The sequence below is a fragment of the Bactrocera tryoni genome, chromosome 1, assembly GCF_016617805.1.
Source record: "Bactrocera tryoni isolate S06 chromosome 1, CSIRO_BtryS06_freeze2, whole genome shotgun sequence".
Taxonomy (NCBI): Eukaryota; Metazoa; Arthropoda; class Insecta; order Diptera; family Tephritidae; genus Bactrocera; species Bactrocera tryoni.
Window position 1 is genome coordinate 52,527,656 of NC_052499.1, and position 12,130 is coordinate 52,539,785.

Here is a 12,130-nt window from a genome sequence, read left to right on the forward strand (position 1 = left end):
TACGAAAATAGTGCAAAGAAAACACGAAATTGTAAGCACAACAATAAGAAATGGCCTTGAAAATAGAGGCACAAACTAATTCATAGGCGAATATAGTGTAAAATAAAACATAAAAAAATACTTTTGAAAGTGAAGAACAAAAGACAATAAAGAATTACAGATTAGAAAAAAACGTATTGTTGTAGCTTTTGTTGTTGTTTTGCAAATGTAGGCTTATTGCTTGTTTGCAGAATTGTTTTGCGTAAAAATTGTAAAGAACCACTAAACTACTTTTGATTCCAAGGAAAGAAGTAAAAAAAAACGAAAATTCACAAAACCGGACGCGTCGAAGCATGAATTAAAACAGAAACCAGCAAAAACAAAATAAAAAAAATTATAATTAATTCTCCGAGCAGTAACGCGGCTGTGATTGTTGCTATTTTTGTTTGATATAACTGACAAATTATTAAAGTTTTTCGAAGGAAATGAAATAGAACAACTGTGAAAAAATATCGGCAAAGGGAAAGCAAAAATAATTGTAAGCAAATAAAATTGCTGTTTTTTGTAAAAAAAAATATATAAATATGGAATAAGACGATTGGAGAGGGTGGATAAATAGAAGATCTTTCACAGCTGGAGCAAAACACGACAGCACAAGCGATCACTCACAGCTGGAATGCGCATAGCGATAAAAAAAAAATATCTAAAGCGATGACAATCAGAAGGTCGGCGTTAAAGAGTTTTTTAGCTATGAATATTCAATTGAAAATAACAATCAAAATTAAAAAAAAAATTGTCTACAGCTTTCATTATTGCAATTTTCACAAGCGTGATTATAGCTAAGTCAGAGCGTTCAACGTTGACATATTTTTAATAAAAAAAAAATGTGTCGTTATCACCGCAATTAAAAATATAATTATTTCTTTATCACCCGAATTAAAAAGAAATAAATAATTTGCAAAATATTGCTTTATTAAAGCAATACTTGCGTTGTTTATATTATGTTCAGCTGTTAATAGCAATTAAAATGTGTCAGCGACACGAACAAAATGACAAAAAAAAGTTGTTTGCGATTCTCCCAGACAAGAGAGCAGCAGTAGAGAATAAAATATTAATATATGCAAATTTATTTTATTTCCGACATAAAAATTTATTAAACTTGTTTAAATTAATAACAAATTTTGATTGCATCACATTTGTATAACACCTATAGCTACATTTAATTATTAACGAACCACGCAAATATTTCCATAGACAAATTTTATTTTATGAATTTATGCATATTAAAACTTACCGCACACGTTCCGAATAAAGTTCGACCTCCTTGTTCTTTTGCTGTTGCACCAAATGCGGATCGAAAACACTCAATTGTTTTAAGCCATTTAATCCATTTACGGCGCCAATGCCACCTACAATTGGTGTGGCTGCAGGCTGTTGCGGCTGTGTGGCAGCCAATAGTGCAGTAGTGCTGCGTTGCATTGTGTCCGCGCAACCGTTTAATGCACCATTCAAAATACTTTTTGTGAGGTTATTTTGTTGCAACAAACTTTGCTGATATTGTTGCAATTGCAAATTATTTTGTTGATGTTGTTGCAATTGCTGCTGCTGCGCCTGCTGTTGATGTTGTTGATGAAGGTGTATGGGCGAAATGGAAATATCGGCGCTTGAGTGGGAGGCTGAGGGCGATGTCGAGCCACTGCCACCACCACTCGATGACAAACTGTCAGCGCGAGCACGCAAATCTAGACCCAGAATATTATTCAAAGAGGTGACAACTTGTTGTTGCTGCTGCGATTGTTGTTGTTGCTGTAGGTTGCCACTGTTATTGTTATGCAAACCTGAGCCAATAACGCCAACACTCGAGTTATTCAAAGCATTGATTTGATTATTATTGTTGTTATTGCAAATTATTGTATTCATGGCATTATTAGCGGTAGTTGGGTTATTATTGGTTTTGGTGACATTATTGGTGGTGCATATGGCGCTTATTCCATTACTAATATTTCCGTTTCCATTCTGTTGTCCGTTAAGCATAGAAATGGTCGATTGTGGTTGCTGCGACTGCTGATTAGAAACTTGCGTTGCTTGTTGTTGTTGTTGCAATGAGTGTTGGGCTTGTGCCGTTGCTGGTGACAATTGCACTTGCTGTTGTTGCCCATTTGAAACGATCCCATTCGAATTTGCCGTTGCCAATGCTGATTTTGATCCGTTGTTACGATTGCGTTTCTTCTTCTTCTTTTTATCATCATCCTCTGTTGTATTACTACCAATATTGTTGACATTACCACCATTGACCAAGAGCACACGCTGTTGGCCAACTCCACCATTCATAGCCGTAGTGTTACCATTCACATTACCAAACTGATTGCCATTTAGTGTTGCACTTGATTTTTGTACCGGCGATGTCCACTCGAGGTCTTTGCGTATATGACCATGTCCACATTTGCACACACATGCCTTATACACCAAATCATAACCCTTCTTTGTCCACAAGTTTTGTGAGCGTTGACGATCTGACCACGAACGTGCTCGTCCCATAGTCTTGAGGGTCACCAACACAGATTGCTCCCACGAATCAAAGCATTCGCGGTGCATATACTGTCCCATGTTACAATTCTCATTATTGCAGAGCACACGTACAGTGTCACTTAGATCGTCCAAAGCAATAAGAAAGGAACCGTCCACTTTTAAACAATCACCATTTGGATAGCAACAGCGAGTGTATTGATCATGAATATTACCGTTTACATTGCCATTCACATTATTACTGATATTATTATTATTGCTTATATTGCTGACGACATGGTGTGGGTGGTGGCCATTCTGAGCGCCGGAGGTCGGACCAACAGCACCATTAGTACCATTCAGCGTTGCATGTGTCAAATTACCCGTTTGCATGGGTGACATGTTGATGTTGTTGCCGTTGCTACTATTCAAACTGTTGTTGGAGTTATGATTATCGCTGTTGCTGTTGTTAGTGATCAAGGTAGAACCGTTATTGGACTCAAGTAAATTGGTCCCGTTGTATAAGGATGTGGAGTACAGAAATGCTTGAATATGTTGCTGACTTTGTTGCGGTTGTTGCTGTTGTTGAGATTGTGACAATTGATGTTGAACTAAAAGATTGGTGCTGCTGTTGGCGCTATTGCTGTCACGACGTGGCGCCATAAGTAGCATTTAGTATTTGGATAGGAAGTCGATGGTCAATGTTTGTAGCTTATTTTATAAAAATTTACTTTTATTAGTATTTGTTTGTCTTCACAGTAGAAATTTAATTTGGATTTTTTTTAAAGGGAGGCATGATTATCTTTCATATTTAAAATTATTTTTCTCACCTCTATTTTGTTCTTATTCTTTATTTTTATTGTGTGCTAAATTTTTAAAGTGAATATTTCTTTTTTTTCTGTCAATTTTTTTTTATTATAAATCCATTAAAGTATAAATGCTTTTGAATGGTTGGTTATTATTTTCTTGAAATTTTATTGTGAACGTTTATTTCAAATACTATTTATAAATTTACCAGTTATATTTGAAATATGCAAATATTATGGATTTTTGTAATTTTGTTATATTTTTATTTATACCGAAAATTTCGACTCTTCCACAAGGGGTAAATGCATTGCCATTACAATGCACACTTTTGCTAATAAAACTTGTTTTTTTTTTGTTTTGTATCAAAAGTTATATATTATTAATCCTTTTATTCGGATTTATATTTATATCAAAACATTATATTTATATTAGAAATTCATTCTTTAGTTTTAACTATATTCGATAATAAAATATCGCATCTTTATTATTGAACTTCGAAAGGATTTTTTAAACTTCATATATATGTACATATTTTTGTATACATTTCTATGAGTTCATAAGTATTCCGTTAATAGTTTTATTTATATCCAAGTGGATTCCTGAGTTTTGTTTCAATTATTTAAGCCTTTTATCTTGGCAAACATTTTTTTCACGAACGTCTGCTACTTGAAAGCATCATTCCAATAAGAATTGACGAGTCGACTGTAAATTCGGCAAACAAAAAAACTAATTTGCATCTTTTGACACTTCCTCTTATTCACTTTCGTTGCTCGCGCTTGGAATCACTATAATGGTTGTCGATTGTGGTTTCGCGGCTACTAAAAAGGGAATGATCAAAAAGATTTAACCATATTCTAATTTAGTTCTATTTAATTGCAAACTGCAAAAATGTCAATACAGAACCGCAACACGGCGAACTTATTTCGTTTGTTCTTTGCGTTTCAGGCAGTATATAATATTATTCAAAATTCGAGTTAAGCAACTTAATACATTTCGCCAAAAATTAGTTACACACAACGCGTCAATTATACACAATGTTTCATTAGTTCTGCTATAATTGGCAGAACTCGCGAATTTTCCGTTCACTATGCTTACTGTTTATTTTCCTAACACTTTGTAGTTTTTATTTATTTTTTTTTTCAGCTACTTCACTGCTGACACACTATGAACAACACACTCCGCTCTGATTCGTAACACAACTTGTTCAGCAGAAAGCGAAATTTAAACTATTTCCATTTGTTGGCAACTTTGTCGGCGTGAGCTCCGTTCGAACAGAAAATTTTCAAAATAAAAAACGACCAAGTTCGATGTTCGCTGCCCAGCAACAAGTTCGCTCAAAATCGTACAACACGAAACTGTTTTAACAGACTCTGCCGCAACTAACAGCGACATAACAGTGAACGTGTTTAAACACGTTGATTGTGTTGTCTTGTGTGCCAAATGCAAAGATAAAGACAGGCAGCAGCGTTGAGAAAACCAATATGCAGAGAAATTATCTATGGGATAACAACAACAGTACGCCGCAACAGCTTACTGCGCAGTCGCTGTTAATGTTTTCTGTTACCGCGGTGTTAAGCTTCGAGCCATAGCAACGAACAAGTTCGGTTAGCTTCCATCATGTTCGTCATACTACTTTGAGTGCGGTGAAAACGAGATAACGCTATTGTGTTGCTTTTTTCGTTTACAAAATATTGCAGAAAACATAGCCGGCAAAAATTGTACAACAAAAACAACCCCTCTTTTTTATAACTTGCCGGTTCGCTGCCAACTGCGCTGCTAAGAAGCGCATGGAATTGCAGAGAATAAAAATGTATGTACGTTCGTGCGCTATTCCAGCGGCATGAAGCACATGATTCCAATCAGAATTTTCGCTATGGCACTCGCTGCATGCAGATTGTGATGATTATGTTTATGCATATGTATATGGATGTGTTTACATAAGTGCATAGATATATAAATAAATATGTATTAGCTAGTAAACATAAATGTGAATGTGCATAAAGATGTGCACCGCAGCGTAGTGCTTGTGCGACGACTGCATTTTTCGCTTTTGTTTGCTGCAGCGCTGACTGGCCGAAATTGCTGAGTTGTGATATGAAAAGCGAATTGCATACGTAAGAATGTACATACATACATGTGTATGTATGTATGTATGCAAACAGTTATTTATTGCATTATAATTAGAGCTAATTTTGATTTGCTGAATAGAATTTCTAATAGGTATTCTATTACATTGCTTTATATACATACATACATACTTATGTACATATGTACATAATTATACCTACCATTTTTTAATATAATACAGTAATCTAATGATTAAGCACGGCTTATTACAGAATAGAGACAGAACTTTCATTAATTCAAGGATTCAATGACTCTTTTCCACCATGTCAGAATTTTCAAAACCTACTCGGATTCAAAATATGTTTGAGTAAAATAATGACCGGAAACACACATCGCGGCAGGTCAAAGAATGATTCAGTCAAAATAATGTTCATGTTTCAAGTTGGCCACCAGAGTCGTCTAGTTACAATAGCTTCATGAAGAAAAGATGGGTGTAGATACTAGCCAAGGACACTTTATTATTGTTTGTCAAAATTCGTTCCCTTCAACGTTCAAGGGTGATACATTTATTATAGAGACCCTCCAATTTTTCGATACCATTTTTGTTTTACGATTTGCCTTTTGCTTTAAAACAGACCACAGTTTTGTCGATCAACTTCATTCAACGAAAACTTTTCCTAGCGAGATCTTTTGAGATCTGAGAACAGAAAATAGTCGCTGGCGGCCTTCTTTGGAGAATACGGTGAACGGAGAAGCAATTCAAAGGTAAGTTCATGGATTTTTGCCATTATTTTTACTGACCTGTGACACGGTGCATTGACTTGGTGAAACAGCACGTTATTTTTCTTCAAATGCGGCCATTTTTCGGCGATTTCGTCCTTCAAATGGTTCAATACCGCCTCGTAATAGTCGCTGTTCTGTTTTTGAAATAAAGAAATTTTCAAAACCTTTTCAAAAAATTATTTCAAGCTCATTCAAAATATAGATGGCCATAACTCTGCCAGCCGACATGTGCAGTCCACTCAGATTACTGTCAATTGGACATCGGAGTGAAATAATGGAGTTCGGGTTTATTACGCTCGAACATCTTCAAGCACTGCTCTGAATCACTAACTCGATGTTGTTGTTGTTGTAACGGATACTTAGTCCTCATTAGGATGGTAAGGATTAGATAAGTTGTCATCGAGGTCATCCAACGGTGGACCCAGGAAAAGTACTCTTTCGACGGGGTTGGACCATAGTTTGAGAGGTGTTAGATGTGTCATTCAAAGTGGAGATATATTTGATACGTCAGGGTCGATTCTGGATAAGTAGGAGTTTAACCTGCTACAGTATCCAGAACAAAGCTGCACTTTCGATTTTTGGGCCAACTCGAGCTCTTCATCTGCAATGGGTGGTGATTTGGCTCCAAGTACGCCATTCACTAAGAGGGAGTGGGTGATGTTGTTAATGTCGGTCAGTGCATGTCTGAAATTTGTTGCGTCCTAAGTCTGTTCGGCGTATTGTTTTATGACGTCTTGATGCTCCAAAGAGGCGGTTCCACTACAAGCAGGTGACTTCAAGGATGTTTTCTACGAAAGTACACGGACCTCACTGTGGCATCCTTCGATGGGAGACATCACGAGGCATCCCGTTGTAGTCCGCAGTGCATTGTTCTTACATGTCTGTGGCTACCTCGTCCGTATTTCACTACATCCATACGTTCAGATTGGTGCGGCGTAGTTAAGGACCGATTGCCTTGTAAATTGTCAACAACATTTCTTTCTCTATTCCCCATGTGCTGTTGACTAGCGACTTGAGGATTTTATTGCGGCTCTGTACTTTGGCAATAATCGCGGTTGTGTGAGGAGTGAATGTCACACCTAAAACCTTAGGGTTATTGACAGTCGGAATTTTAACGTCATTAACTGCAATATCAAGCTCAAGTCTGTACTGCTTCGTTCAGTTAGTGATGTGAATTCAGTGTAGAAGAATGTTAGGTTCCATGCAGTGAGGAAGCGGGAAAGGCCGGAGAAAGCCGTTTACGCAATCCCCACAACAGTCGGTTCTACGTTACCGGAATTTCATCCCGCCAAAGGCTTGAACTAACCTCGATTTGGGTTGATAAGATTTAAAATCATCAACTCGTCGTTGGTTTCGATCAAGAACGAGCTCATGCGGCACCCACTTTACACAGAACTTTCTCATACCTAATATTCGTGAATGATACGATTGATGTACATGTTCAGTTGATATCTTTAGTGTGTCTTTTCTCTAAAAACTTTACTTTAAGGTCATGGAAAATTATTTATTGGACTGTTTTAATGTTAACAATCTCTTATGGGTGTCCATTTCGCCATGTCTACACTTAGGCTACCGACATTTGATGGTTGTTTTCCTTGGGGCTATGTGCGGAAACCCCTCATCAAGCCAAATCAAAACAGGTGATCCAAGTCGACTTTTTCAAAAGCCTGTTTTCGACAGATCACGCATGAGTCACGTCAAGCTGTCATGCTATTTTTGTTCAGCATTATTTGGCAATGGTCAATGGCGACCGTTATCATGCCATGATAATCGACTTTTTAATGCCTGAGATTGAAGCTCATGATCTCGGCGACATTTGGTTGCAACAAGAAGGCGCCACATCTCACACATCGCATCAATAAACGGATTTATTTGGATTTATTTTTAATAAATGGGATAGTACTGAATTGTTCAGATCGTACCACTTTAGCATAAAGTTGTTATTCACACTGACCGATCAAAGTCAAATCAAAAATAAGTTTAGAAAATAATCAAAATCAAAACTGTATTAGATTCTTTAGTGGATTTCAAATAAGCACACATATGTACATAAGTATGTACATATGTATTTTTCGAAAACAACATAAATAAATTCATCTATTTATATATTCTTATTGTAGATACTCCATCTTCTTTGCAAACACGCTGCTATCCTCATAGAAAGATACGAACATAGAATATGCCTAGACACAGCAAAAGGCATTAAGGTATTAAAAATCATTTCCATTTCAAACATTAACCAGAATTACACATAGCTATACGTAAATATAATATATGCGAGAAGTATTTAATAGGTATGGGAATCGGTAGAGTAGTACACAAATATACATATGAACAAGCATGCTACATACATATGTACATATATTTCCTGACTTTCGTGCAGCCAAGCATAAAAAGCAAAACCTAAAAATTTGCAGTCACTGTCGCTTTTGGTTTTTAACCAAGCTACGATGGTGTGTGGGGAAAGGCGCGGATCCACATCCACGCCACGCCGCCATTCAGGGTGCAGTGGCGTAAACAGAGTATCGGCTTGTCCGTAAACGTCGGCAGCGCCGAAAGCAGATCGGAAAGAAGTGAAGGAAGTTGGCGCATTGAATGTAGCCACATCGTTTTCTTTTTTTGCAATCCACCACAGCCGTGGAGCTTGTTCTTGCTGCCCCGCCGCCAGCACCGAACAGTCAAACAGTGAGAACAATAAACATAACAACAGCAAGAAGAGCAAGAGGAGCTGCAACGACGTAGTCATGCCATGATAATGGCATTGGCATTGGGATAACTAAGTACTGACATAAATATGTACATATGTATATCCAAGCTTGGTTATATTTCTGATTTTTATACCCCGAACAGAGTATATTAATTTTGACAGGAATTTTGTAATGTCTAGAAGGAAACTTTGGAGATCCTATAAGATATACATACATACATATATATATACATACATATACATATATTTATATAGTAAGTGATCGGCGTAGCGAGCTGAGCCGATTTTTCCATGTCCATGTGACTGCTCATCTGTATTCCCCCAGCGGCCAAGGGGTAGAATTCGCCCGTGCTAAGGTATGCCTGTCTCAGCCTGCAAATCCAACGCAGGATAACTCTTGCCAACAGGTGCTTCTTTGGACTAAGTAGACAATTGAAAAGTAAAGTCCTCTCTCGACGAACAAAAGCCAAACTCTATAAGTCGCTCATAATTCCCGTCCTGCTATATGGTGCAGAGGCTTGGACGATGACAACAACTGATGCGTCGACGTTGCGAGTTTTCGAAAGAAAGGTTCTGCGAAAGATTAATGGTTCTTTGCGCATTGGCCACGGCGAATATCACATTCGATGGAACGATGAGCTGCACGAGATATACGACGACATTGACATAAGTAGTGCAGCGAATGAAAAGTCAGCGGCTACGCTGGCTAGGTCATGTTGTCCGGATGGACGAAAACACTCCAGCTCTGAAAATATTCGACGCAGTACCCACCGGGGGAAGCAGAGGAAGAGGAAGACCTCCACTCCGTTGGAAGGACCAAGTGGAGAAGGACCTGCCTTCGCTTGGAATATCCAATTGGCGCCACGTAGCGAAAAGAAAAAACGACTTTCGCGCTGTTGTTAACTCGGCTATAATCGCGTAAGCGGTGTCTACGCCAGTAAAGAAGAAGATGAAGGTATGCCTGTCGCAAGAGGCGACTAAAGCTTGCCTCGTAATTTGAGTATTGTCTTGTCAGGAATAGTGCTATAATACTAAGCTCGAACTGGTATTATAGACTACGCATGAGATTCCTTCTACTGAAAAGACATTTGAAGTTCAACCCACAAATGTCACCAGTGATTGAGTTTGACGGTTAGCAAAAGTTGTAAGGTCCGACCGAAGACTTAAATCTGGTACGATGGAGAGCACTAAGCCCTTGTAGTTCATCTGCTTATTGGTTTTGACCCTTTGAGGAGATTCTTTGTGGCTGTTGTTTAAACCTAAGACAGGTAGAATTAGAAAATTCAATTTAATGTGGAGTCGCACTGCGGTCGGGTGCTGGATCCACTGCACGGCAGAGGTTTTAGATCAGCCTCGAACCCAACCAAGGTGGAAATGGTTTTGTTTTGATCTAAAAGCTTTAAAAAAGCACCGTGCGGTTAGGCCGTCGACGGCAAGTACTCACGTAAATGACAACGATTGTTGACCATCTGTGTATACGCGATTAAAACTTTCAGTTTTTGAGATATCGAACTGAACTTTTGTACGTGTCCTTTGCTTCACAAGAAAGTGCTCCTTTGTCGGAACCGCCGATATCGGACCACTCTTCACAAAATTGGACATGGATTATTAACCAAGGCAACGCTCTAACCTGCAAACATATTCTTCAGTTCGGACCTCCATAACATATAGGGTGGCCGTCATACAAACTGACAGATAAAAAATCAGGATAAAAGTCTTTTATACCCTTTTATGTCTTTCATACCTGTAAAAAAAGCACCTGTGAAGTGTATTATAGTTTCGGCTTGTCTTGTTTTTAATCCTTTTTTGCTTTTGTTTTGTTTTTGCAACATTGTGCCGTTCGGTTCTCGATGTCCTACTCTGAAGCGCTTGCCCCATTGCAAGTGTTAGCATGTGTATATATAAATGTATATGTATGTATGTATGTACATATACACAGACAAATATGTGTGTTTATTTATCAGCCGACTGCAGCAACTTCACTGCCACGGACGAACTCTCCATTTCGACTCGGCACAGTTCAAAACTGTGTCTACTCGCTGCCCAACATAATTACACATACACTTATTTACTTAACGAGTACTATTATGTACTTACATACATAAGTACATACATATATACATATATCTTATGCATGCACTCATCAGTATGAAAAACCATCATTGCGGCTGCCAATTCGACTCCAACGCTTGAGGATCATAGCAAAGTGAGTCAGTGATAAGAGAGAGTCAAATTGAGCTAAGTGAGACGATGGGAGTGCATAGAATAATACACCACAGCACCACAACCACTACCACACAGTCACTACCAGCGTACTATTCAGTCGGTCGTTATGACTTTAGTATTCTCATTTGACTCGCCTCGGCCTTCCACGCCAATATCCTTTTGTTGGATTTTATTTACACTGCTGAAGGGGCCACTAGAATAGCGACGCCAATGTGCTTCAGAGTCAACCAAGCAGCCAGCAATCATCATCAACGGCAACAGACCAAGTAACTCCAGGGCGATGTGCGCGGTGCCTGGGGAGAGATCGGGTTATTGGTTGAGTGGAAATTGGCGCTGAAGCTCGTACGAACAGCCCAACAAACATCTGAGTTGCGAAAATAAACAAGAAAGTAAAATTTCCATAAGAAGAAAAACAATTCAATGGTTGAAAAAAAACACAAAAAAGAATAAAATCGAAGAAGTGTTAAGGCCGGTATTATCTAGAGCCACAGCGAAGGCTTATATATGTATTGTTTTTTTGATTTGATAACCAACATCATCAGAAGTTGATGTCCCTCTACAAAAAGAGTCAAGATTCTGATAGTTTAGGCAGTACGAGTGGGTTAGATCGCGGCGACCATTCATTTAGAATAGAAATCCATAGAGTGACCCGCTTCTACCGATTTTTCAAGTTCTAGATATTTGTACCTCATTTGTTCTTTAGCAAACAGTTTCCTGAATTGTGTAGAAATCGAAAAGATTCAGATATACCTAGTTAAGATTCGAGGGATTCGGGAGTGATGATTTTGTTCTTGTCTCATTCTGATTTAATTTCCGGACATTAGTATCTTGGAACAATGGCAACAATGAAAGTTCTTTCTGCTAGTTCCTCTTTTTCTTTATTGGCGTAGACACCGCTTACTCGGTTATATCCGATTTTACGACTGCGCTCAGTCGTTCTTCGTTTTCGCAGTTTGGCGCCTGCTTCGCTAGGCGGGTACTGCGTCAAATACTCTCAAAGCTGGAGTGTTTTCATCCATTCGGACGACATGACCTAGCCACCGTTGTGCGCTGAGC

The 12,130-nt window shown here is 38.4% G+C and overlaps 1 protein-coding gene across 1 annotated transcript in view; it reads right to left on the reverse strand.

The window, feature by feature from the left end:
* LOC120782301 (headcase protein) overlaps positions 1-3,297 on the reverse strand; it is a 233,538-nt gene extending 230,241 nt beyond the window's left edge. The window contains exon 1 of the mRNA XM_040114511.1: positions 1,274-3,297. Coding sequence (XP_039970445.1) covers positions 1,274-3,156 — 1,883 coding nt within the window. The 5' untranslated portion in view covers positions 3,157-3,297. The remainder of the gene's footprint in view (positions 1-1,273) is intronic.
* Between the last annotated feature and the right edge of the window lie 8,833 nt (positions 3,298-12,130).